This window comes from Lutra lutra, chromosome 4 (assembly GCF_902655055.1).
Source record: "Lutra lutra chromosome 4, mLutLut1.2, whole genome shotgun sequence".
NCBI classification, from domain to species: Eukaryota; Metazoa; Chordata; class Mammalia; order Carnivora; family Mustelidae; genus Lutra; species Lutra lutra.
Genome location: NC_062281.1, coordinates 42,926,811 through 42,953,817, shown reverse-complemented (window position 1 = coordinate 42,953,817; position 27,007 = coordinate 42,926,811). Strand labels below are relative to the sequence as shown.

Here is a 27,007-nt window from a genome sequence, read left to right as displayed (position 1 = left end):
CTCTTTACCTTTTTAATTATGACATATCCAGCATTGGTTTGGGGATCTGTGTCAACCCCCAGTCGTCCATCACTGTCTCCCTGTGTAATACGGTATAGGATTTTAGAACTCCCAGTGAATGGCTCATCAGCATCTGTGGCCTGGATGGTCAAGATGGTGGACCCAACAGCTGTGTCTTCAGCAAGGGTTAAGATTCCATACTAGGAAAAAAATAAGGGAAGGAAATGAGAATGTCCATTGTCATCAAACGTAATTGCCAAGGGGTAAATCTGTCTCTTTGGATTCACAATGAACACAAATCATAGTTTGCATTAACACTTACCAAGCATGTTTTCTTACCAATAAATATGTGGCCATTGATTTTTGACATCAGTCATCCTCATAGACTGATATCAATTGCACCAAGAAACATGTCTCAGGGAGCTATTGGTAGGATTTTAATACAGATCCCCCTTCTCATATCCAATATATTTATTAACTACAATTATTATACTAGTGATGATATAAATCAATAGCTACTATGTACTGAGTACCTAAATTGCAGCAGACACTTCACATATATATTCTTTTAGTTAATCTGTAACCCATCAAGGAAGAGAGGTTAAGAGCCTGAACTTTGGAATCAAACAGCCTGGGGATGAACCCTTGGCTTGCCACTTAGTAGCCGGGTGACCTGAAGTAAGTCACCTTGTTTCCTCAAGTCTCAGTTTCATCATCTGTCAGTGGAAATAATAGCAATACAACCAACATCCTGTTTGCTGTGGTGATTGAGAGAGATAAAGCATGTAAACCCCCTGAATGCCTGGCACATGATAAGGACTCAGGAAAGATAAGCAACAAAGCACCCTATCAAGTCATCTCCATTTGGCAGGAAAGCAAAGGATTAGAGAAGTAAACCCCAGCCAGGAGCTCGAAACTAGTGAGTCTGAGAATTGGAACTCAGGTCCATGCTGGTCCAACTCCAAAGCCTGTGTTCTTGCTCGTTGGCCCACACCAACCCCCACCACTGCACTGAAAATCCCCCAGATTATCTCTGTCGGCATAATGATCTTAAAGATGCTACCAGGCAGAGCCCAGAGGGAGGCCTGGAGCAGTGACAGATGCCTACCTGTTCTCTCTAAGGCCCAATTTGCTTTCCAGCTCCCAAAGCAGAATATTCTTATCCTCAGTGTAAAACCACTATCTTGATGGAATGCGAGAAAACCACAAGCCAAGGAAGGGTTCATGGAGACTGAGAAGGAATGGGCTCTTTATCTCATGCCTGAGGGGCCCCAGAGCTTGCAACCCCTTACGTTCAGTCACACCTCTTGCTGCCCAAACCCTCTCATAAATCAATTCCCTTTCTTTGTCACAGCTTTGTCCCTATTTTGATTTATAATCATCATCTCAAGGCTCTGGGCTGTCCCTTAAATGACTTCAAACATGACATAACAATCTAGCCAAATGGGTTTCTCTCTGCTCCAGAAGAAATAGAGATCTTCCTTTTAAAGAGAAGCTTTGGTAAAACCACCCCAAGTTTTAAGCCCACACCAAAATAAGTGAATGTTTTTCTTGATGTTCTCTCAACTGATCTTTTTTCTTCTGCTCTTTCCGCCCAATTTTCCTAATTCTTGCAAATGTCTTAAGCACATTCTTCTTTGGCTTAACCAAGAGGTCAGTTTTTCCTCTCTCTTTCTTTTACCCAGTTATTACAAAAAGAGTTTAAATCACCAGTATTCCAAATATTAAGTTTTTGACTGAAAATGCTTGTTTGAGACCTAGTGGTAATCCATTCACTGTCACGTATTATATAAGGACAAAATGCAGTAGCCATTCAATTCCTTTAAATCTGACAAAGATGGCCATTGCAGCTTTTAAGCAAGCCCTCGGAAGAAATGAGCCATTGGTAGAAGTTTATAAGCAGATGTTCCCAGATACTCTAACAGTGAATTCTGTTGTTCCCTGAAGATTTCCACTGAAGATGGTGTCTGGGTTTGTCACCAGTGTACTGACTGAAGCTACCTTTAAAGTCTGGAATTTTTCCTAACTACTCACTGTGACTTTATCCCAGAAGTCAGGGTCAAGTAATATGAACAAAGAAAAAACAACAGATGAAAACTACTTACATCTGATTTTTCGAAGATGGGGATCTGGTCATTGATATCAATAACATGGATCTGCACATCACAGAGGGTTTTGAAATCTGAAAATCAAAATCATATCACAAAAAAATTCATCAAAGATCATGTGTTAAAACGATAAATCTGTAAGAAATACATTGGCAAGGGAAGTGACAGTCACAGCCACAATTCTGCCATGGACATGCAGTGTTTGTGGGGGACAGGATTCTCTGCTCCCCACCAGCTCCCCACAAGCAGGTCAGCAAAAGGAGGCTGGAAAAGCTCTAATAGAAGCTTCCCTGGGCATCCGCCCCTTCCCAGGTAAGGCTTGTTCCTCATCAAGACTGGTTAGGTTTTTTTGTTTGTTTTTTGTTTTTTGCTTTTGTTTTTCCCATGAAGCAACCTCTCTTTTCTAACTAGTGAAACTTATATAAGCTTCAAAACCTAATGCAAAACTGCCTTTCCAGAAGCCTTCCCTGAGTCTCCCAGCCAGCTGTCTTTCCTTCTCTGAACACTTCCAGCCCTTACCATGCTGCATCTCCTCTGTCCTCTACACTGGGAAAGTCGGGTGCCTGTTCCTCCAAATTCTTCCAAATACAGTTAGCCCCCTTCAAGAGGCCTGGCTACTCAGATGGTGGGAGGCAAGAGAGGGTCAGAAGGAGCTCATAGAAAATGACACAGGTTTTGAGGGGTGAGTTTGACAATTCAAAGATCTAGTCTGAGACAGCAGGTTCAAGCTAGGTCCAAGATGAGCATAGAATACAGGTGGAGATGGGGTGCCCAGGGAAATGCCCAGAATGAGAAACAACATGACAGGTTCTTTGTTGGGGTCACTGTGGCTCTAAGCCATGATATACTGTGTTGTATAATAGCTAAGACTCAGGGCTCAGGAGTCCCACTGTTGAATTCTGACTCTGCCACTTATCAGATATCTGAAAGCTTATCAGATTGTGTGTCATTTGAGTTCTCTGTGCCTTAGTTAGTCTTTCTATAAAATGTAGATAACAACAGAACTGGGGTTCTTGTTATAATACAAATTGTCAGCACTCTCTGTGTACCAGGCACTGTATTAAGTGCTTTACCAGCATTACTCATTGCATTGTCATACGAGTTTCATGACTTAGGCACTATGATCATCCTCATTTCGTTCATGAATGAAGACACACAGCATAAAGAAGTTAGGTAACCTGACCGAGGTCACACAACTAACTAGTGGTCAAGCCAGAATTCAAATCCACCTGCTCCCTTTGCCCTCTCTGTCCACTCTCCACCCTTCCACCCCACTCCGTGTCCCTGGAGGCTGACCCAAGTAACTGCATCTGGACATCCTGGCTGCGGCCAATGGCAGCCCTGACCAGGAGATGGGGGGAGGGGCAGGAAGAGAGAGGTCAGGGGTAGTTTCCCGCAGCAGCCGCTTCTGCAGGCAAAAGTAGAGGGCATGTTCCTTTGGGGAATGCTCCTTTGATTGCCCCTTCACACCTCAGTGGAGGGAGGCTGTCCTTTGCACTTCACACCTCTATTTGGTTTCCCTTAACCCTGCCCACAACCTTTACAAATCCCTTCTTTAAACTCTTCTTGGTTATTCCTTTCGACAAACTGCTTCCTGCTGGGATCTTGACAGATGCACTCAGGCAGTCTAACTCCAGAAATGGTGTCCAATGCACCAGACAGGAGGCCAGGCTTGTGATCTAATTGAATTATAATAATGGATGCTGATTAAAGCAAGGATCAGTCCTCAGAACAAGAATGACTAACAAGGGTCAGGGTGGGATTGGGGGTTGGGGGAGGTTTCCAGGACCTGAACTCACTGGCTCCTTGCTCTGCACAAAACTCACTTGGGGAGGGATGCCTGGGTAGCTCAGTCGGTTGAGTGGCTGCCTTCAGCTTGGCTCATGATCCCAGAGTCTTGGGATCAAGTCCCACATTGGGCTCCTTGCTCCGCGGGGAGCCTGCTTCTCCTTCTGCATCTGCCTGCCACTCTGCCTACCTGTGCTCTCTGTCTCTCTGACAAATAAATAAATAAAATCTTGAAAAACAAAAACAAACCAAAAAAACTCACTTGGGGAAAAACAAAACAAAAAAAAACTCACTTGGGTAAGTCATGTGGCCTCCTGGGTAGCAAGCCCTCCCTGATTTTATGTAAAACTGTATTAGTTAAGCCCAGTCTCTAGGCTATAGTAGTGCACAACTGAATGTTGAATTCCTTCTGCACACATATATATTTATGTATAAATCTATTTGCTCCCTATTTTCTATAGATATACTCACAAACATAGACAATTTGTAATCTGATTTCCACCTTATGCTCTTAGATCCTCACCTTACTTCATGTCTCCATGCATTTGCAGATAGAATTTCTTCTCCTCCATAAGCCCTGCACTATTTTGTAACACATCATATTCATCCCCCAAAACTCAGTTCAATGACAACTCTTCCAGAAAGCCTGACCTGCTCTCTCCCTCCACTGAGTTCCTCATTTCCTTGTACATGTTTCTTGTAATTTATTTATTCACATGTCCATCTCCTTTTTACAATGAATGCTCCTTGAGGAAAAACCCTGGGTCTTATTCACCTGTGTGTCTTCAATAGCTTGAATGGTGTCTCATGCAAGGTAAGTGCTCAGTAACTGTTTGCTGAAAGAATGGTTGGCTAATGGGGAGCCTGGGTGGCTCAGTGGGTTAAAGCCTCTGCTTTCAGCTCAGGTCATGATCCCGGGGTCCTGGGATCAAGCCCCACATTGGGCTCTCTGCTCCGCGAGGAGCCTGCTTCCTTCTCTCTCTCTGCCTACTGTGATCTCTGTCAAATAAATAAATAAAATCTCTTAAAAAAAAAAAAAAAAAGAATGGTTGGCTAATGGTGTGAAATTTTCATTCATCATAAGAGGGGATGACTTATACTCACTTCTGTTGTACCTCTTAACAAAATTCTAGGTATATTGGGCCCTCACTATTTGCCAAATTACTAACTTCCAAAGTCCGTACTGGGAGCCTGTTAAAACCCAGTTCTCTTCAGTATGTCGACATCTGTGCAAAGGGGGAAATGGGAGGAGTGGTGTGAAATGATGCTCTTTTCTTCTTCATACCTGTATAATCTGTGACTCCTAGCACAACAATTACTGAACTATTTGGTCATCTAAGATTGGGTGCTTGTTAACTCAAAGAAAGATTCTTAACCTAGGAGTGTGTGTTTCCCTAAAATCAATCTGGCTCTGAATACATGTGTTTTTGCATGTCTGTGCACAACTGTCCTAAAATGTGTGCATTCGTTAGAGAATGCACAGTGTTCATCAGATCTTCAAAGGATCTTGTGACCCAACAAAGATTAAGAAACACTTGCTTTGAAATTGTATAGAAGTCATGGCCAGCTGAGAGCTGATAGAAGACAGAACTTCCCCAAAGATGCATTTCTCCTCCACTTTCAAATAATAGGGTCCTTAGAGTCCAAAAGGGAGAATTGGAAAACACAATTAATATTCTATTTCATGATCACGCAGCCATGAGAATGGGCCTTGCCAACCCCCAACAACAGGGATCTTAATTGACAATGCCCCCCTCCCCCGCACCCCGTACTGTTCTCTGAAATCCAGCAGCATGTTTGCAAGGAGGCCTTCTTCCCATGGCTTGCCCCCAGCCAGTGTCTGGCAAGGCAGGCAGGCCAAGACAGGCATGTTCTAGGAGATCAGAGATTCCTTTGATGGACAACTTTGGACTTCCCAGTGACCTTGGCCAATTTTTTTTATATTTAACTCTTAGTGGTCTGTTGTTCTCCCACCAGCCTTCCTTCACTGAGGGTTAGGTTTGTACCATGGTCTGATGGTTCCCCCAGCCCTCTCTGGACACCCCCCCCCCATTTTTTTCTCATGGTTCTTTCCCCTAATAAAATCCTTATACATTTAATCCCCTCTTGGCATCTGCTTCTCAGAGGACTGGAACCAACACAATAATGTTGCCTGAGCTATAAGTCTGGCCTCTACTATGTTGGACCAAGTGCCTCTGTGCTCCATGTGTGTCTTACAAAGGAAGCAAGAGCTCTCAGATGGCATCCTGTAATACAGCCCAGCACCAGGGCAGCCTAACAAAGCACAACTAGAAGGACAACAAGGATCTCCACTTTTGACAGCAAATGTGACACTAACCTTTGTCAGCCACTTCTACTGTCAGGTTGTACTGTGGAGTGTCTTGCTTCTTCAAGGACTGCGCAGCTAACTGGAACACTCCTGAGTAGGTTTGGACCAGGAAGAGTCCTTCCTTGGGAAATTTGGGGATTTGATCCACGATTCTGTATCCTAAAATACTATTGACAGTGTTTTTTTCATCCTCGTCATGGGCAATAAAAGTCCCAATATTGCTCCCTGTGGAGAAAGAATAGAAGGAATCCATCCATTACAGATTCTATGTAATCCACTGTATTCAAAAGGGTTTCACTGGATAAGAATGTCCCTAGAAAGTGCTGTGAATCACTCAAGTTCTTACATTTTTTTGGTTCTTCTCTTTCCATGATGTAGTGTGTTGAGCAGTATATTATTAGTCTGATAGGACCAGCATAACAAAGTACCATAGATTGGGTAGATTTCACAACATAAATATATTTTCTCACAGTTTTTGAAGGCTAAAGGTCTAAGATCAAGAGGTTGGCTTGTAGATGACTGTCTCCCTGTGTCTTCACGTGGTCATTCCTCTATATGTGTCCAGTCCAGATTTTCTCTTCTTAGAAGGACACTAGTCATATTGGATTAAAACCTTCACTAATGACAGTATTTTAAATTACCACCTCTTTAAAGACCCTAACTCTCAATAATAGTCCCCCTTTGAGATACTGAGGGTGAGGATTTCACCATATGCATTTTAGGGAGGGACACAATTCAGCCCATAACAAATAGCATCCTACAAAAATTTATGTACATCTGGAACCTCAAATGTGGCCTTATTTGGAAATAAAGTCTCTACAGATGTAATTCATTAAGGATCTTGAGATGAAAGCATCCTGGATTTAGGGTAGGCCTAAATCTAGAGAGTGATGTTCTTATTAGAAGAAGAGATGACACAAGACACACATAGAGGAAGTGGCCACATGAAGGAAGATGCAGAATCCAGAGTTATGCCATAAGCAGCCGGGGAATGCCAGGAGCCACCAGGATCTGGAAGAGGCTGGGAAGAATTCTCTACTAGCTGGCATCTTGATTTTAGACTTCCAGCCTCCAGAACTGTGAGAGAATACATTTCTGTTGTTTGAAGCCAAGTTTGTGGTGATTTGTTAAGCCATCCTTGGACACTGACAGACAAGACAATTGGTGTTAGATGAGGAAAAGCCAACTGTGGCTTGCTTCTAAGCAGCTGTATGCAACAACTGCAGGGACTGACCCTACCCCAAAGATGACAGAGGGCAAAGAACAAGCATACATCCCCCGCCTGCTGTGGTCTATGGCCCTATGTGTTTTATCCCTGTGAGTGTTTTGGTCCAGGGAATTCCAGAAGGCAGAGGCTATGACTCACGGCTCCCTCCAGTCCTGGGTGAGTTGTAATAGGTTCTGGATCATCTTGCTCTGTGAAATGAAAATTGTGGTTTTCCAACAGGCAGCAAGAATCCCATCGTGGGGCTAAAACGTGAATATATCCCAGTTGTGGATTTAGGTTTCATCCATTCCCCAATTTGCATTCACTACCTTACATGGAAATTTGGTGGCATTGTCTTTTGATTTTTTCCTCTCTCTTTTTTTTTTTTTTTTTTTGAGGGTGGAGGTAAGGAAGCGCCTGTGTTATGTCTGTAATGGAGCTGCAGCCATGTAGACGTGTCCCGTGGGCTGGGGAGGGAACATAATGGTCAACAGGGCACAGGTGAATATTTATCTAACAGAGTAGCAGCTGCTCTTCCATTCCATTCCATTCCAACCACATCACCTTTGTGGCATGCACCTGCCCTTAAGTGTCTGGGTTGGGATCAAAGAGTATCTTACTAAATTCTGTGATCCTTTGGAGTTGGAGCAGCCCTGCTTGGGACCTTTCCTCTCAGCAAGTGAGTGTGACACACACAGGACACCATTCTTCTCTCACCCCACAGGAAAATTTCCATTGTCAGAGGCACATGTGGACTGTTGACATCAGTGACCAGGGAAAATCCAGGGGAGGCTGCCTCCCATGGGAGCAGAGAACTTTTTTGGATGGGCCAGAAGTAAAAGGAGGGCCAGGTCTCTGAGGGACAAAGGCTGGGAATGAGTGGAAACCCAAACTGACTCAGAGGTATTTACAGCATCCCTTGGGGCACTCAGAAATACTTTCAGGAGGTGGGGTTTTTAATGAGAAGCTAAATTCTGTATGAACACATAGGATTTGGTAACAAGTGGGATTTCAGAATTAATATCGGCACTGCTAAAACGGGAACACGAGTCCCACAGGTTCTGGCTAATAAAAGACACCAAAGAGGAGAATATCAACACACTAGGGAATAACTTAGTATTTTATTGAGCTAGACGGTAAGCCCCCAAAGGACAGGGACGTGGTTTTGTACTTCTTTTAGGCTAAATATAAAGAATAGATTCAATCTCTGTTGATTTATGAGAATTCCTGGTCCATTAAGTCTACAATTCGACACTTTTGTCACAAAATAAATTGTCACCTTTAGAGAGGCGAATAGCTCTCTGGGACCCTAAACAATTTATTCTACCACAGTGACTTCCTCACCAGTCTCAGAAAACTAGTACTATCCTCTTCCCAAAGGTAGGCAGCTTCTAAAATGGTTCCCAGTGATCCCCCACAAATTGATTCCTTGGTGTAACCCTCTCTGTCTGAGTGAGGGCTGGGCTTAGTGACTCACTTCTAATCAATGGAATATGGTGAAAGTGATGGATGCCTCTTCAGAGATTAGGTTATAAAAATATTGCCTTTTACCTTGCTCACCATTTTTCAAGATCTCTCTGACAGCCCCTTACTCCCACCAAGCTCTCCCTCTGAATCAAAGGTATGCAACTGAGCTGCCCTCTGATTCCTGACTCCCAGATGCCGTGATATAATAAATGTTTGTTTGAAGCTACAACGTTTGGGGGCTCTGTGCTATGCGACAATAGATAACGAATATACCAAATGTTAGGCCCTATACACAGAGACTTGAGGGATCATCTGGAAAGTTCTTCAATTCTGCCTTCATTCAGCATCATAGACCAGAAATTTCGGAGGTTTTCAAAAAGGGTGATGCCACAAGTATTTCTTGGCTATTGTCACTCACTCCATTGTTACACAACATCACTGTTAGAAGATTCTTCCTTGTAATTAACTAAAATCCTTCAAGCTGTCATGTAACCTTTCCTGCTGCTGTGAGCATTAGAATAAATGAAAAAGACAGGCCCTAAGCAGAACACATTGACAACAGGTCACCTCTATAGGACTCCTGACAGCAAGAAAGCAAAACAAAATAAAACATGCACATTGAGCAAACAAGCCACAGGAACAGGTGCAGTCAGAACAGCACCCACTGTGTCAAAAATGTGTAGTAAGAAGAGTAGAATGATCAAAAGAAAATAATGAGAATGTCCACAAGGCATGGGAGGAAGGATCTACTCAGAAGGACAGCAGAGCCCTAGGAGTGGCTCTCATAGTAGCTACCATACGACACCCAACAAAGCAGGTCAAAAAGACTTGCAAGGACAAAAAGAGGTAGGACTCGAACTTCGCCAACTAGCTTCCTGAGCTATTATTTGATTCCTAGAGAGGAAGATCAAGGGTCAAAAGTCAACTTGCATTTTTGGTGCTTACTTACTGCAGGGTATCTGACATTGGATATAAATATTTACCTGAATTATTTAGCAAATTTGATGAGATTTTATCTGTTCCTGAGATTGTTAGAAGGTAAATAAGAGTCTACGGGGAAACGTTGCAAGTGAGATAATCTTATATATGTATACAAGATACTGGCATAAGTGGTTATGGTGCCAGTGGTAGTGGTAAGGGTGTAGAAGTAATAGTAGTAGTAGTAGTACTAGTAACAATAATAGTAGTGGGAGTAATGATGGGCACAGTGGTGGTAGTAGTTTCAAAAGCTCCAATTTAAGAACACTTCCCAGATATATTTTTTAGCCGAAATACTGTACCTGTGTGATTCCAAGAGTGCATTCAAATCTTTCTGCTGTGCCAGACATGCACAGATGATCCCCGATCACACTTACCTCCCTATCTTTTACCTGGTAGAGACAAGAAGGGGATTAAAGAGGTAACATATAGAGGACAGTCCATATGCTTTGTCCATGGCTTTGAGCAGCAGCCATTTCTTACCTATATTTTCATTCTCCTGGACCTCAAATACAGTCACTGCAGATGGACATGTAGGTGGGTTATCATTAATGTCCTTAACTTTCACACGAATTTCCAGCGGTACTGAAAGCCATTTTCCACCCTCATCCGTTGCTGTAGCATAAAAAACATACTACAACAGGAAGATCAATGTTAAGATAGGACTCTTCCATCATCCTCGTTAAAAGGCAGAGAAAACAGTTATTTAATCTACCCCTTTATTTTCAATTTACTTCGAACTGGGAAACAAGATAAAATGGGTCAGGTCTGCGGGGTGCTCTCTTATCTTTGAAAGCAATCATGTGCTGGGGTTCAGAACACAGTTTGGGGTTTTTGTTGTCGTTTTTAAGTAAAATCAATTCTGCCCTGAGCTGTCCATGGGCACAGAAGTCTTGCCTTTGTTGGCCGTGAAACTCTTCCCAGATTTACTCACCGAATCCTTTTCTTCTCGGTCCAAGGGCTGAGTCACATAAATACCTCCTTCCTGGTCAATTGAAAATGGCAATTTTGGCCCCTTCTCCTTGTCAACTAGGGAGTATCGCGCACCTGGCTCATTCCACTGCACCTATAAGGCCCACAGTGAGTGGTCAGGAGAGACATATCAGGACCAAGAGAACTGGAAAGGAAGAAACACTTCTCTGGTTCTCAATTTGAAATTTCCAAAAATCTTGTTTGTATGTCTATGGTTTTCTATAACTACTTCATATTCAACTAAAATAAGCCTCTTCTTCTTCTTTTACCAAGTTATAGTGCTCAAAAAAATCATACAGGAGTATTTTTCTTCTCTAAAGAAATTCTTTGTGAACCCTCTAATGGGGCTGTGGGTTGTTCTTTTGGAAGTCTGACTGTGGAGCCTTCCTATCCATGAAACATCCATTTAAGAAATAAAATGTAGTTTGCAGCGCTACTATCTGAGAACAAAGCCGAGATGCATGACAAGCTCCTGAAACTCCCCAGTGAGGATGATCAGAACAACAGGAGACACTCTAACCTTGTCTCCATGCCATGATTTAAGCAAGACAAATCGTACCTAAGGAAAGTGCATCCCTCCCCTGAATATTTAGTCTTAAAGACTTCAGAGATAAGAATAATTGCCAACCCCTAGTGTTGTTTGTAAACAACTTGGCAAAAAATAAGTAAACTCAATAGTAAGATCAGTCCACTTGCTAGAGACAGAAGCCCAGCCTCTCTGATACTCTAATACTAATAATAACACCTACTGGGGGTTTGCCACAAGCCAGATAGAATTCTAAACACCTTTAAGTATTAATCTCATTAAATCCTCAAAGAGCCCGGTGAGGTAGAGTGATGGAGACTGTTGTTATTTATACCCATTTTATGAATGAGGAACCTAGGCCACAAATTTTAAGTGACTTGCCCAAGCACTACAACTATCTGAATGAACTATTCTCTTAGACCAGCTCAGGAAGGGCATCGAGGAGCCACCCTGGTCCCTTGTTAGTTATTTAAGCACCACCTTCTGTCCAAGCCAAAGACTATGTTCTTGCTTCTAAGGGAGTTCCCCTGTATCTTAAAAATTCAGTCTGACTTCTTTTATCTTGAGCTGTCCCCCTCCATTCTTCTTCTTGGGATTTAAGACACCCAAAGCACTTTCCCCCAGGCCTAAGTATCAAGTGTAGCACCTTAGTATTTCTCTACTTCAAGAGCCTTGAGAGCAAATAAGTATGTTTTTTCTTTCTAGCATTTATTAGTCCTTCTGGAAATAACCTAAATAATAAATAAGACTTTAGTAAAGACTTAAGTCTGAAATTCTCATGGCTGTGAGTCCTGACACATTTTCTTAACTGATAAAGCAGAATACATCTTGCTTTCATTTCCGCCCCCCCCCCCCCGACCCATGCCCTTAAAGTGAAGTTGATTAATTCAACATTTCAACAATTAAAAATCCTTTTAAGATAGACAATAGGTATGATGGGATGGGCCATTCCAGTGCCCCCTTAACAACAACACCCATTCAGAAAAACGTTAGGGGAACTACAAACTGAGACTCATAACATTGATACATTTTATCTGCTTTCACAGATATTACCTCTGAGTTAATCTCCACAACAACCAGAAAGGTGCTGTTATCCCTATTTTATTGATGATAAGTTGGGTCTCAGAAGAGTTAAATAGCTTATTTATGATCAATCATTAAAATAATGGAGCAGGCACATGGTTTTGGTCATCTGCTTCTAAATCAGTGCTCTTTCACTAACCCACAGCTTTCATGTCAAGGAGCTTCCTGATCTTCCAGAAGAGATAAGATCTGAGTGAAGCCAAGAATGGATTTCCAGGATCGAAGGTAGGAGGGGACCCATGGTAAGAGCTCCCACCATGGGGGTGGGAAGAGGGAGACATGTGAATGAAAAGGAGGGACACATAAGACGTGGAGTTGTGGGAGGATGGTACCAAGGGTACAGGTTGCCTACTTGACTATTGCTCTTAGCCAGTCATATGTCTGTCCCTCAGTCTATGATCGGATGTGTCTACTAGATAAAGTTTTCTCACAAGAATAAGAAACAACCTTTCAAAAATATTTACAAATTCCTATTCAAATCATATATATGTACATATATACATATATGTACAATATATGTACATATATGTACAATATGTATACATATGTACATACATTGTACACCATATACAACCCACCCCAGTGCAGCCATATCCTATACTACTGACTATACTATATTACTGACAGTAAACAAATATTAGTGGTATTTACTTGGAAGGGGAAGGGGAGTGAAGTTCTCTTTTAAAGTTTGTGCACATGGCCACGTGCGCACGCACGCGTGCATGTGTGTGTGTGTGTGTGTGTGTGTATGTACCTGAACCCAGGCTGGTAAAGACCAGAGTTTACCCATGATAATAAACTAATAAACTCCAGAGTCTTGGGGCCAGAGACTTTGTCTACTTAGTTTGTTTTATAATTATGCTATGTAAATGTACCAAATAAATATATCACTGAAGACCATGAGAGTGGACCTTCACAAAGTAAGGCCATTTATCTAGTGACCTCAAAGCACTCTTTGGGCACTACCTGAGTGATTTTGATGGGGTGAGGATCAGTTGAGTTTTCTACAATCTCCACAGGTTCTGGTGCTTTCCAAATATTCTCCTTCACTATTATATCCACGGATGTACTGTCACTGAAAGAATTCTCATTCTGACCTCCCATGTCCTTCACTGAGACCACCAAACTGTAGGAAGGATTCTTCAATGGATCCAATTCCCGGGATCCTATGGGAAGTAGGAAAGAAGAAAAAAGGAAACATCTCCAAAGGTAACACAGATCTAGGTTCCTTTTTCTGACTCAGACAGTCCCATGAGGGCGTCACTCGACTTACCGTCTACAGTAAGTGAAATTCCCCCCGTTTTGTTGTTGATCTGAAAGTACATGATATTGTTGAGCATGGGAAGCTGGATGACAATTTCATAAAGAAGCTGACCATTGGGAGTGGCTGGATCATCAAGGTCTGTAGCATTGACATACATGAAGGGTTTTCCTGTTTAACAAAATATCCCCAGAGGGGGGAAAAGATGTTAATTGAAATCCAGACCAAACCACAGACACGTTTATCTTCTAAGAGGCAGAGATGGGATGGGGGACTTTATACTAGTGGGGAGATAAATCTTTATTCTACTTCCTTCCACTAAGATGGGGTTTCTCGAAGTATGGTCCAGGGACTTGTAGGCGTCTTTGAGATTATTTTTAGGTTTGATGGGGTCAAAATTCAAGCATGTGTAAAAGATCCACTGCAGCACAATATAATTCAATGAATTTTAACATAAAGGAGTTATCCAAAAAAGGCATTGATATAGTTTCAGATTTCACATTGTCACCAGCTTTTAAGAACCCACCACTTCTTAAGTTCTGGTATAGTATCAAAGAATATCCACAGTTATCTAAAAATGCTATTACAATATTCCTCCCTTTTCCAACTGCATATCTATGTGAGGCCGGTTTTGCCTCATATGCTTCAACCCAAACAGCAATATGGCAACAGAATGGATGAAAAAAAAGATACAAGAATCCAATTGTTCTTAGTTAATTACTCTAGTCATTAAAGAGATGTACAAAGATTAAAACAAAGCCATTCTTAATCATTCCTTTTGTCTTTGAAAATACTTATTTTTCACTAAAATGTGTTTATTATTACTTACACAAATTAAATTTTTTTAATTCTAATGAGGTAAATATTGATAGATATAATCAGTGATGTGCTAGAGTCAGCTCATGACAGTCAAAGGCTGAATTTCCAGAAATTTTTGTGAGCCAATTATTAACGCCATTGGTAGATTAAATAAGCCATGGTGGCAATATTTATACCACAGAAATTGGACAATCCTACAGATCAGGGCTTTTCTCCTCAGAGAGACAGCTATTAAACATTTACCAGCATATCACTGGATAGAACCCATATATTTTTTTAAAGTTCTTTGGAGTTATTAATAACTTTTAAAAGAACACAGGAGCCCTGAGACCAAAAGGTTTGGGAACCACTGATCTAGAAGAGCCTATTAGTAAAGAGAGAAAGGGTAAGACTTGAAAGATTCTTATTTAGCAGAATTCATAAGTGAGTCTTTGGTTGTAAGCTCAGGAACAGAGATGCTCTGCATAATAAAGTAGAAGGAATTTTCTTCCTGAGTTACTGAAAGTGGGCATTGAAGAGAGAGAGAGAGAAGATTAAGTAACATAGAAGGAAATTTGACAGTGAGTAGGTAGAAATGGCCAAGAGCATTTCTGAGAACTCCACAGTCTGATATTCACATTTATTTTCTTCATATTCATATTATAACATAATGCTCCTTCATCTCCCCAAATCTTCAATAGAGTCACACACCTATGGTTTTTATGGAAATGAAGGGTAGAAGCAAAGTGAAGGGATGAGCTGTATGTAGGAGTTGTAAGTAAGAGAAGAAAAGGAACTGGGAGCCCAAAGTGACCAGGAGCATGAAGATTTCTGAGAGAATTTTGGAGAGTGAGCTCACCTTTCCAGAGTATTCTTGAGTGTCCTAGAGCTCTAAGGTGTTCTAAAGCTCATTCTAGAATCATAGTTCTCAGCTGGGGTGATTTTTTCCCCCCGGGTAACATTTGGCAATGTCTGAAGGCATTTTTGTTGTTGCATCTGGTGAGTAGATGTCAGGGAAGTTGTTAAACATCCTACAATGCACAGAACAGCCCCTGACAAAAAGAGACTTACTGGTCCCAAGATGTCAATAGGGCCAAAGCTGAGAGACCATGTCTTAGAGCAATGAAGATAATAACTCCTAGGGGACTGCTGTGAAATTTAAGTATGACAGGAAGTGCTAAATGAGTGATGCTGCAGCTTTTAGCCATACATATCTGCTCTTCTGCCTGAAATCCTTCCACCTTTCCATACATAGCTCCAGACTCCTGTCTTTTACCTGGACGAGAATTCTGTCTGACTAAGCCTTCATACTTTTGCTGGAGAAACATGGGTCGATTGTCATTGATGTCCTTCACTTCTATGGTGATGGGAACTGGGCCCTCCACTGTAGCTCCTTGAGCATCCAGGGTTGAGACCTGGTGTAGAAAGGAAAAGAAAACCACCTATATAAGTCTGAACTTCCTATCACAAACCAAAAAGCCAGTTGAAGGAAATTAAAGCCAGAGATCCAATAACCTGGTGACTGTAGGGGAGAAAGATATCCATAAAAGCCCCATATTGGGAGTTACTAAAACAGTTAAACTCTGCTAATCATGGCTGTGTTTTTCCAGCTGTATGGTATGCTAGACACTGGACATGCTTCTTTTCTAAATAGTGAAATAAGAACATTTTGACTATGGAAGGCTATGGAAGTGCCATGTCCATTTTAGTGGTCAACCTGCAAAGCCAATAGAAGTTACCAGATGGAAAGTTTTGTTTGCTCCTTTTTTTCTACGATTAGCTCCCTACCATTCCTGTGTATTCAGATGCCTACCATGAAAAACTAAGGGGGACAAAAAGGGAGAAGTTCTCTTTAGTTAGAGTCTCTGAACATTGGATATTTCTGCTTCTTGTAAGACCCCCAGGACCTCCATCCCCATACTGATGCTGCTTTCTCTGTGGGTCTAAAGCCCACACAATAGCCACAGGGAGATACCACTGACATATCAGAGAAGTGTTGGCTTGGTTTGATCCAAGTGCTTGATCATGGCCATACTTGAACAAGCAATGCCATCTGAGGGCTTTGGCAATTCAAATTGGGTTACTCTGATTAAAAAGCTTGAAGAAGAGGGTATCTTTGCCATACCCAAAGGGTATCTCTTAATCATTGGTAAAAAATGGACAAATGAGATTTGCAATGCATGCCATTAATGTCAAGAGAGATGGATTCTATGAAAGATTCTCAAGGATTCTATGAAAGAGATGAAGGTGCTAGTGATACTTCCAGGACAATGCTAAAGGGTGCCCAGAGAGGTTGGAGTTAGGTTCCTTGGTCTGTTCTCAATTCACCTGGAGTCTGTGGACAGCTCTTGTTTCTCTATCCAAGGCTTTGTTATGATACAGAAGTCCATCTGATTGTATCTGAAATATGCCATCTGTCTCTCCAGTTAGTTTGAAATTCACAGCAGGAGATTTGGCCTTAAACTGGGAAAAAGCAAAAATCAGATTAGGTTATAAGGAAAAACAATGTTGTAGAATTTGTAGAATGTCACAAATTTCAGGTAATGTTTTCATTTGTATAATCACTAAGTAGGATCTGAGCTTTTAAAGTGATACATTCCAGGGGTGCCTGGGTGGCTTAGTCATTTACACATCTCCTTCTGCTCAGGTCATGCTCTTGAGCTGGGATCGAGCCCCACATTGGGCACCCTGCTCAGGTATTTAACCTCTAAAATACATTTCCCTCAAGAAACAATGTATGGTATAATTTAATTCATTAACGAAAGCCAATTGCTGCTTTAAGTTGTAGCTGGAGTTAGATGAGATTTTTCTGAGAATATCTGAGAGGTTTAACATTGCTGGTTTCTAAGAAACATGAAAAGAAATAACCTTATTGTTGGGATAAAAAATGTCATCTGAGGGGCGCCTGGGTGGCTCAGTGGGTTTTAAACCTCTGCCTTCGGCTCAGGTTACGATCTCAGGGTCCTGTGATGGAGCCCCGCATTGGGCTCTCTGCTCAGCAGGGAGCCTGCTTCCTCCTCTCTCTCTGCCTGCCTCTCTGCCTACTTGTGATCTCTGTCTGTCAAATAAATAAATAAAAATCTTTAAAAAATAAAAATTAAAAAAATGTCATCTGATACTTCTAAATATTTTGACAAAGATTAAAACATTTTAATATTAAGGAAAACAATTTAAAAGTGTCTTTAACTTGATAAAATTCTATATGACAATCTCTTAGTTACTTTTTCAGAAGGGAGAAAAATGTCAATAATTACTCATGGAATAATAATATGGTGCTTTTAAGACCACAAGAATAAAACATTCACACAAAATAGAGCAGACATAAAAGTTAGTTCAACCTCATTAATAATTTTAATACATTTTTATAATTGTTATTAATAAATAAAAATCAATAACAACCAATGTTGTAAAAGATATAAAGAACATATTATTAAAGGAAATGTAAATTAACACAAAGTTCCCTTTGGGAATCACTTGAGGTATAGAATGTAACCTTTGATAGCAAACATCACTAAGCAGAATTTATCCTAAAGAAATATTTTTTCAAACTGTAAACTACATGCTTGTAGTATAAGTAGCCTTATTTATAATACTGGAAAGTTGAAAACTCCTGAATGATCAAAAACTAAAGGTGAAAAAATTATTCCAGCACATAAAGTTGATAGAACATTAATCATTAAAATGTTTATTCTATAAATTATGAAGCAGCATAAGAAAAAATGATATTATGGAAAGTAACAAAAGGAGACTGTAAGAATAAATCTAAACTATGATTGTAATAGTAACAAAAGCATTCATGTCAGTGGGTAAGATATGGTTAGATGGTTATATGGGTAAGATAATAGTTAATGTGTTAAGTGGGTAGAACTGGGTGAATACTTTTTTTGTGTTTGCTTGTTGATATTATATTGTTTATATAATAAATAAAAGTGTTACTATTTTGTGTTTTAAGGATATCATGGGAAAGATGGAATGAGGATCTGAAAAAAAAAACTTTTCCAGGGGCGCCTGGGTGGCTGAGTGTGTTAAGCCTCTGCCTTCGGCTCAGGTCATGATCCCAGGGTCCTGGGATCGAGCCCCACATTGGGCTCTCTGCTCAGCAGGGAGCCTACTTCCTCCTCTCTCTCTCTGCCTGCCTCTCTATCTTCTTGTGATCTCTGTCTGTCAAATAAAAAAAATTAAAAATAAATTAAAAAATAAATCCTTTACGGGCACCTGGGTGGCTCAGTGGGTTAAAGTCTCTGCCTTCAGCTCAGGTCATGATCTCAGGGTCCTGGGATCAAGACCCGCAGTGGGCTCTCTGCTTCCCTCTCTCTCTCTCTCTCTACCTGCTTCTCTGCCTGCTTGTGATCTCTGTCAAATAAATAAATAAAATCTTTTTTAAAATTTTAAAAAATAAAGATAAAAAAATAAAATAAAAAAACTTTTCCTCCATAAAAGCAATGAGAAACTGAAAAATAAATTGTAAATAAATATCAACATTTTCAGAACCTTGGAAATTAACCAAATGCTTGCAAGACTTAAGGAGTATTTATTTAAGAAAATTACGATCAGTAAGAACCAAACATTATGATTACTTTGACTTGCCCTAATTCCATTGTCCTTTCTCAAGATATGCAGTAGCCTTGAAATCCAACAGCTTCACAGCCATAGTACTATGAAGGGGGCAGAAAGGGTTTGGAATTTCCCCAAATCCCCATCCCCAGACAACTGTTATTATCAGACCTCCAGAGTTCCCTGGAAACACCTACTCAAAGGTCTTGTCTTTATCTGACCTCATAGTTCACTCAAGACAAACAGTTTTTCTCTTGGGAAATTTGTCAGAAATAATCATCAGCAATTGTTTAAAATTGCAGTTGCCTGAGGCAGTGATAACAGTTGACACAAACAAGAAGCTGACCAAAATACTTAAAGAGTTCATCTGGGATGTAAGATAACCCTAGGGGGCATTGAAAATCTCCAATATAGGGGTGCCTGAGTAGCTTAGTTGGTTAAGCATCCAACTCAGCTCAGGTCATGATCTCAGTGTCCTGAGATTAGACCCCACATTAGGCTCTGAACTCAGAGAAGAGTCTACTTGAATCTCCCTCTCCCTCTGCCTATCCCTCTGCTTACATTCTCTCTCTACATATATATAAAACAAATAAAACTTTAACAATAATTAAAAATGAGGAAAAAAACCAAGATCAAAATAAGTGAAATTGGGAATGTAAAAGGGGACATCACGGCCAACCTTATGGAGCTAAAAAGGATTAATGAGAATATAAGTAATTATTTCCCCACAAATGAGACAACCTCAGTGAAATGGATGAATTCTTAGGCAGGCAGAAACTATCAAAACTGACTAAAAAATAAATAGGAAATCCGAATAAAACTGTAACAAGAGATTGAATTAGTAATCAAAAAAACTTTACACAAAGGAAAGCCCAGTACCAGTTGGCTTTACTGGCAAATTCTACTTAACACATAAAGAAAAATTAATACCAAATCTTCACAAATGTTACCAAAAAGTAAAGGATATGTCCCAATTCACTCTAGGAGGACAGTATAATCCTGATATGCAAATCAGGAGACAACCCAATAAAACTGCAGGCCAATATTTCTTATGAATATAAATGCAAAAATCTTCAACTAGCAAACTGAATCTAGCCACATATAAAAACAATTATATAGCATTACTAAGCACATGAGAAGATACTCAACATCATCAGTCATTAGGGAAATGCAAACCCAAACCACAAAGACAAAAATAATACTATTTTGCCCCCACGAGGATAGCTAATTTAAAAACACAGATAAAGGGGCACCTGGGTGGCTCAGTGGGTTATAGCTTCTGCCTTCGGCTCAGGTCATGATCCCAGGGTCCTGGGATCGAGCCCCACATCGGGCTCTCTGCTGGGCGGGGAGCCTGCTTCCCCATCCCCTCTGCCTGCCTTTCCATCTACTTGCGATCTCTATCAAATAAATAAAATCTTAGGAAAAAAACACAGATAAAAACAAGCATTGGCAAGGATGTAGAGAAATTGGAACTTATAAACAATGCTGGCAAGAATGTAAAATAGTTCAGTTGCTTTGAAGAACAGTTTCACGGTTCTTCAAAAAGTTAAACATTGAGTTAACTGTGATCCAGCAATTCCACTCCTAGGTATATATCCAAGAGAGTTGAAAACATGTCTTCACAAAAAGTTGCACATGATTGTCCATAATAGCATTATTCAGAATAGCCAGAAATGTCCATCAATTGATAAATGGCTATTCGAAATGTGGTATATTTCCATACAATGGAATATTATTCAGCTACAAAAAAGGAATGAAGTATTAATACCTGCTATGATATGGATGAACTTTGAAAACATGCTAAGGAAAAGAAACCATACACAAAACACCACATGTATGTTTCTATTTACATTAAATGTCCAGATAAGCTAATCTACTGAAAGTAGATTTGTGTTTGCCAGGGGCAAGGAAGAGAGGAAAATGGGGACTGTTACTCTGAGGCTGATGAAAATGTTCTAGAACCAGATAGTGTTAATGGTTGCACATCTTTGTGATATATTAAAAATCAATGATTTGTGCATTTGAAAAGGTAAACGTTATGATGTATAAGCTAAATCTCATTAGAAAGAGGAAAAAAATGACCTAGCTCAGATTTGTATTATGCTATCTTATGATCTGGAAACCCCAAGAATACTGAGCTGGAGTTAGTTGTAAATCCTCAATGAAGGAAGTCTGTGGCTGTTTAGTTCCTTTGTTTTGTTTTTTAAGATCTCTTACTAACCAAAGGACCAGTCCACAGGGCAATGAGCTGGCTTTGTGTCTCCCAAACTCCAGGCAAGAATACTGGTGCAAAATGAGGGGATCTGTACAACTGCCCCCACCGCTGTAAAGAGGAGTTCAAAACACATCTTACCATGGCTGGGTTTGCTGCATCCTCTCCACATACAAAGATGGACAGGGCATGGTGTGTTCTAACCTCAGCTCTGCTGTTAACTTATTTAAGCCTCAGTTTCCCTATTTTTAAAACAAACAGTTGGTACCAAAAGTCTCCTAGGTCTTTTCTAACGCAGAGATTCTGAGATCTTCGGAAGGAAATCCCCTTCATCTCCTACTCCTCTACTCCAACACACTCACCCATAAATAAGAAACATTCAGCCATGGTAACTGGGCTATCATTTCTGGCCAAAAAGAGATAGGCTTTGTAAGGTGGCTAATGGAAAAAGAACCAAAAAAGAAGAAAAGCAGCCCAAGGGATGGGATCCTCAGAGACTGAAATCATGCTATCCAGCCAGTTACTAGGTCTGTGAGGTTTGCGACTGGGGCATTGTGGTCCGGATTCCGTTCCCTAGAATGTGGACCTGTGCTCACAGAAAGCCTACTCGATACTCCCCATCCTCGGTACGTGCTTTTCCCTCTGGCAGCACAGAGCAGGTGTCCATGCAGTGCCTCTGTTAAGCTCCTCTTCTCTCCCTTCCTCACCAAGTGAATTCCTCTCAGACTCCAGAGCTCTCAAAGCATTGGCTATTCCCTCAGTGCATGACTTCCCTGAGTGGAGAGGTCAAGGCCTCCGTAATACACTACAGGGCTAGATGGACAGAAGCACATGTGCACCACTCCAGCTCATACTCTGGGGCCCCCGGCACCAACCTGGTAACAAATGAAAGAAGGGAATGAGGCAGGCTTCAGTCTCTCCTCTGTACACAGAACTGCCCAACAAGACAAACGCTTGGCCATTAACTGAAGGCATCCCCCTTAAGAGGTAGTCCAGCAACCCTCTATTGCTCCCACAGTACCTGGGGTGGAGGTCATGGGCACACCCCCAAAGGCTCATCAAACCATCCTCAACCATTCCAAGTCCAAGTGGACTTCCCAGCAAACTTCTGGTAAATTCAGGAGTATGTTTTTCTCCCTCCCCATTATATTTCCAGGATTTTTTCAGTGTCCTTGAAAGCTGGGGTCTCTTACTCCCATCTACAGGCCACCCCTCAATCTGATGCTTTTCTCAGTTTTCTAACTACAGGAGATAACCACCTCCCAGCATGGTCAACCCATAGGCAGGGGCCCGGGGATGGGTTCAGAGGAGAGAGTAAGGAAAAGCTCACCATTCCAGGGCTACTCCAAAGAACCTGCTTCTTCTAGTGCTTTAAGCAGCATCCTCATTGGACAGATAGTCAGATGGCCATTCCACTCCCACCCTAGGGGAGAGGCAGAACCTAGAGGCACCAAGCTCCCCACCCCAGGGATAGGAGCACTCCCCCCAGACACAACTGAAGAAGTCTGAATGAGAATGTCATGCACAACCTCTCACAAGACCGAGGCCACCCATCTCTCTGTTTAACTGAGCTTCTGAAATCATTCTTTATAATGAGATCTGCCATGCCTCTATTTTATTTCCTGCTATACAGTAGATTAAGGAGTAAGTCCACTGTGAGAGCCTGTAAAATCAAGATAACAGTGATCAAGAGGAGCCATTACCTGGAATATGACTTGACTCGCTTCTTGGCCTTCAAAAATAGAGAAGGTCATGGGTTCCAGGGGTCCACTAAACTTCCTCTGTTGGCTATATCCAGTTGTCTGTTAAAAAAAGGAAAGACAAAGAGAAAATTGGCATACCCATCCTTATGAATAGACACATGCCTCTTGCTTCCAGGACTGATACAGGAAACACACGATTCTTTTTTTTTTTTTAAAGATTTTATTTATTTATTTGACAGACAGAGAGCACAAGTAGGCAGAGAGAGAGGAGGAAGCAGGCTCCCTGCTGAGCAGAGAGCCCGATGCGGGGCTCGATCCCAGGACCCTGGGATCATGACCTGAGCCAAAGGCAGAGGCTTTAACCCACTGAGCCACCCAGGCATCCCGAAATACACGATTCTAACCTAGCTCAAAACAATGCAAAATATAGTCAAAACAGGTAGAAAGAGATTTGGGATATTACTGAGCTTCTACTATGTCAAGATGGCTTGCCATGAGCCTTGTGCTGTTTTTCTCATTCGACCATTCCAGCAATCACCCTGTGGGGAGAATATTAATGCTCCCATGTTACAAGTGAGGCTCATGGAAGTGAAGCTACTTGCCCAAAATAAATTCTGTAAGTGGCTGATGGGGCACACACACACACAGGGATCTGATGGAAAAGAAGTTTCTATCTTCCCACAATGCTACTCTGCCTTCTACATACCCAACGGCTTTATATCAGCTCCTTCAATCCCCTCTCCTCTACTCCTGTTAGTTTATAAGAACATTTCTGGCCAGATTGCCAGTTCACAGTCACTTCAAGAACAACTGAATTTATAAGGGAGAGAAATATGTAGATGTGTTGAGCCCAGTGCTTACTCAGCACACTGTTACATGGTAGATTTTAATCAAATCTAAATCTGAATTTGAACTGTGACTTCAAGAAACACAGTTTTAACATTTGATTAGCAATTTATACTCATATAGGAAGGGAAAAAAAAAAAGAGAGAACAAAACGTTTACTTCAAGCAGTAGCCCTACGATGTTTCTAAAGCCCAAAGCCCCTGAACTTGACAGGCAAGCAGACTCTGCAGACCCCCAAATCCAGGCTGGAGTAGCAGTACGTGCTGGCTGGGACAGGGAGACGAGAAATTGGTATGTGCTATGCTCAGTCCTAAGCAGTTAATCCTGACAACAGCCTGGGGACACATTCTTACTGTTAGCTCTGTTTTACAGGTGATGAGACTAAGATGCTACGAGGTGAAGCAATTTGCCCAGGTAGGGACGGGAAGCAGGATTCGAACCTATGGCTCTGCTATGGGTGCTCTCAGCCACCATGCCCCACTACCCACCAGAGAGAGCAAAAAATGGCCAGGACAACCTGGCAGGAATACAGGGGCATCACCTCCCACCGTTCCCAGCCCAGGAGGATGGGGAACTTACCACAGCAGCTTCTGCCACCCTCCATCTCCCACCACAACTGTTGCTCTACAGTGAAGCTGAACATGACAGGCAGCACACAGGGGGCTCAGCCAACCATCGACCCACCCACAGAGAACACCCTCTAGAATGAGGGACTCGGCACCCATACCTGATGCTTGTTTCCCCTCCCTTGAAAAGCCAAGAGGTCTCTTTTCCAGACTCCCCTGCAGCTATCAGGGCAGCCAAGTGACCCAGTTTTGGTTCATGAAACAAAAGGTGACAGCTGCTGTGGGGCGGGGGGTGGGGAGGGTTGGTCAAGCTTTTATTTTCCCAATGAAGAAGGACAGATGTAGCTGAATTTGCCACCCCCTTCCCTGTTGCTCCTGCTCAGACAACAGACCTCATGTCTATGGCTGTGGTGGTCATCATGAAACCATGAGGGGACAAACCAGCTCAAATAGTGGGGGAGCAAAGAGAAAGAACCTCAAGTCCCTGGTAATATCACAGAAATGCAAAACCCACCTTGGGCTGCCCACTTGAGGCTTCTTGTTATCTGAGGAAAATGAACTCTCCTTACTAGAGCTGCTCCAAAGTTGAACTTCCTGTTGCCTATACCAAAAGCATTCCTAACTAACAAAATAATTTTATAGACTTCTAGCTCATAACTCCTTTTAAGGACTGTCGTGCTCTGGAGTCTCTTTCTTCCCTGTACTTCTTTTCCACATCTTCTTTGGAGGGCGGGACACAAGAGCTGGGTACAGATGTCCAGGCACTGCCACGGTTGGTACAAGACAAGGATGGCCCTTCCTGTGAGGCCACTAGTTAACAGCAAACTGCCTTCGTCAGCTTTCAGCTCACGTCAGCAAAGGCCAGTCATTCAGCAATTCACACCAGTCAGCGATGGCATCCGGACAAAACCCGCATTAGTCAGTCTCTCTCAGTGGCAAGGTTCAAAGTTGAGTTCTCATAACAGGGCAGCAAATCTCCCTTCTTGTCATTAACATGGCTATCTGAGCTATAAAGATTTCAAAATGTGCCTGCGTGTCATGAGTCATCAAGTCATACTGCCAGAACTGGGAAGGACGGTGTGGGGGGAACTTGTGAAAAAAAAAAAGAGGGTCCATGCAGGAGTTGGAGGAATAATGCCCACCATCTTGCACAAAGAGATAAAAGGAAGGCAAGGGAATGGAACTGACACTTCTTAATGTTTCCTGTGCAACAGCTATGTGGCTAGACACCTCCCCACCCCTGCCACACACACACATATCATTTCTTCTGATTCCGAGTATCTCCAGAGAAGTCCCACAGCAGAGACAGATAATGTGGGATGAAACCAGCCCTGCTGAACTACCAAGCCCCAACTCTGAGCCACACTGTTACCCTTCCTTCCTGGCCAGCAAAGGACACACCCGGCTGCCAGATCTGCCTGCCTGGTAGCCGTCCTTATCACACTCCAGCAAGACTTCTCTGTAGAGATTGGAAAGTATTTATGCCAAACTCTTCTTCCTTCTAGAAAAAGTATAGTCCCAGGCAAAACTCTAAAGTAGGTGGCTTCTCCTGGATTTCTCTGCCTCCCTATTCAGCACCCTTTCCCAAACCAGGATCACTCACTCGCTTTCTCTTTAGCACCCTTGCAATATATTCGTGCAGTGTTTCTCACCCCTGTGGAAACTAGTGCTCAGAAAAGAAGAGCCACTGGGAGTATGGGATAAAAGACTGGCAATCATTTTACATCGCTATCTCTGCTGAATAAAGCCTTATGCTGAAGGAAAGCCCCAACTAGACTTCCAGTCTTCATATGAGAGGTCTTGGAAGCAGGGGTGAATGGAGGCGGGAGAGAGAAGTGACTCCATCCTAATGCCCCTATGATCCCACCCCACAGCTAGCAACCCCCCTTCCCCACCACCAGACACATCTGTGCACTTGGCTAGGTCCCGGGCAAGGCTCTTGCTGCCAGCGGGGCTTTGGACACTATTTCTTTCTCTAGGTAGAAGTCCCACTGTGTTGAGATTAGAGAGAAGGAAAAATTACATCCCATCTTTTATCGGGGGGGGGGGGGGACCGCATGTCCCATTCTCAGACAAGATAAGCCCACTAATATCAAATTATTTTGACAGAATCTTCTCTTAGATCTCATTGTTTCCTAATATAAGTCCATAATTATGTATTGAATTTCTACCCTACCCCTGGCATGGTGCTATGTAATGAGGCTACAAAACATGACTAAAAGATAGTCCTCCTCGTGGAAGTCAAAGTCCATATGAGTGTGGACACTGACTATTTAAAATGCTGCAGTACGGGGCGCCTGGGTGACTCAGTCAGTTAAGTGTCTGACTTTTGATCTCCGCTCAGATCTTGATTTCAAAGTCATGAGTTCAAGTCCCCATTGGGCTCCATGCTGGCGGTGAAGCCTACTTTTAAAAAAAAGTAAAGGTAAAATGCTATAGTAATAATAGTAACAGCCAATAATAATAATAATAATAGTCAATATTTTTCCAGTGCTTAGACTGTGCCTGCCACTGATCCAAGGGCTTTATAAATGCATTGTCTCATTTAATTGCCACAACAACAAATAAGGCAAGTACTCTTATTAGATTCATTTCACAGGGCAGAA

The 27,007-nt window shown here is 41.9% G+C and overlaps 1 protein-coding gene across 2 annotated transcripts in view; it reads right to left on the bottom strand.

Moving 5' to 3' along the window:
- CDH17 (cadherin 17) overlaps positions 1 to 27,007 on the bottom strand; it is a 71,703-nt gene that overhangs the window by 24,800 nt on the left and 19,896 nt on the right. For both annotated transcript variants that reach the window (XM_047727724.1, XM_047727723.1), the window contains exons 3-12: positions 22,990 to 23,088; positions 16,846 to 16,980; positions 15,794 to 15,932; positions 13,732 to 13,890; positions 13,425 to 13,624; positions 10,812 to 10,943; positions 10,361 to 10,511; positions 6,235 to 6,450; positions 2,106 to 2,182; positions 9 to 200 (exon numbers count right to left, since the gene is read on the bottom strand). In XM_047727724.1, the coding sequence (XP_047583680.1) occupies positions 9 to 200; positions 2,106 to 2,182; positions 6,235 to 6,450; positions 10,361 to 10,511; positions 10,812 to 10,943; positions 13,425 to 13,624; positions 13,732 to 13,890; positions 15,794 to 15,932; positions 16,846 to 16,980; positions 22,990 to 23,088 (1,500 nt within the window). The remainder of the gene's footprint in view (positions 1 to 8; positions 201 to 2,105; positions 2,183 to 6,234; positions 6,451 to 10,360; positions 10,512 to 10,811; positions 10,944 to 13,424; positions 13,625 to 13,731; positions 13,891 to 15,793; positions 15,933 to 16,845; positions 16,981 to 22,989; positions 23,089 to 27,007) is intronic.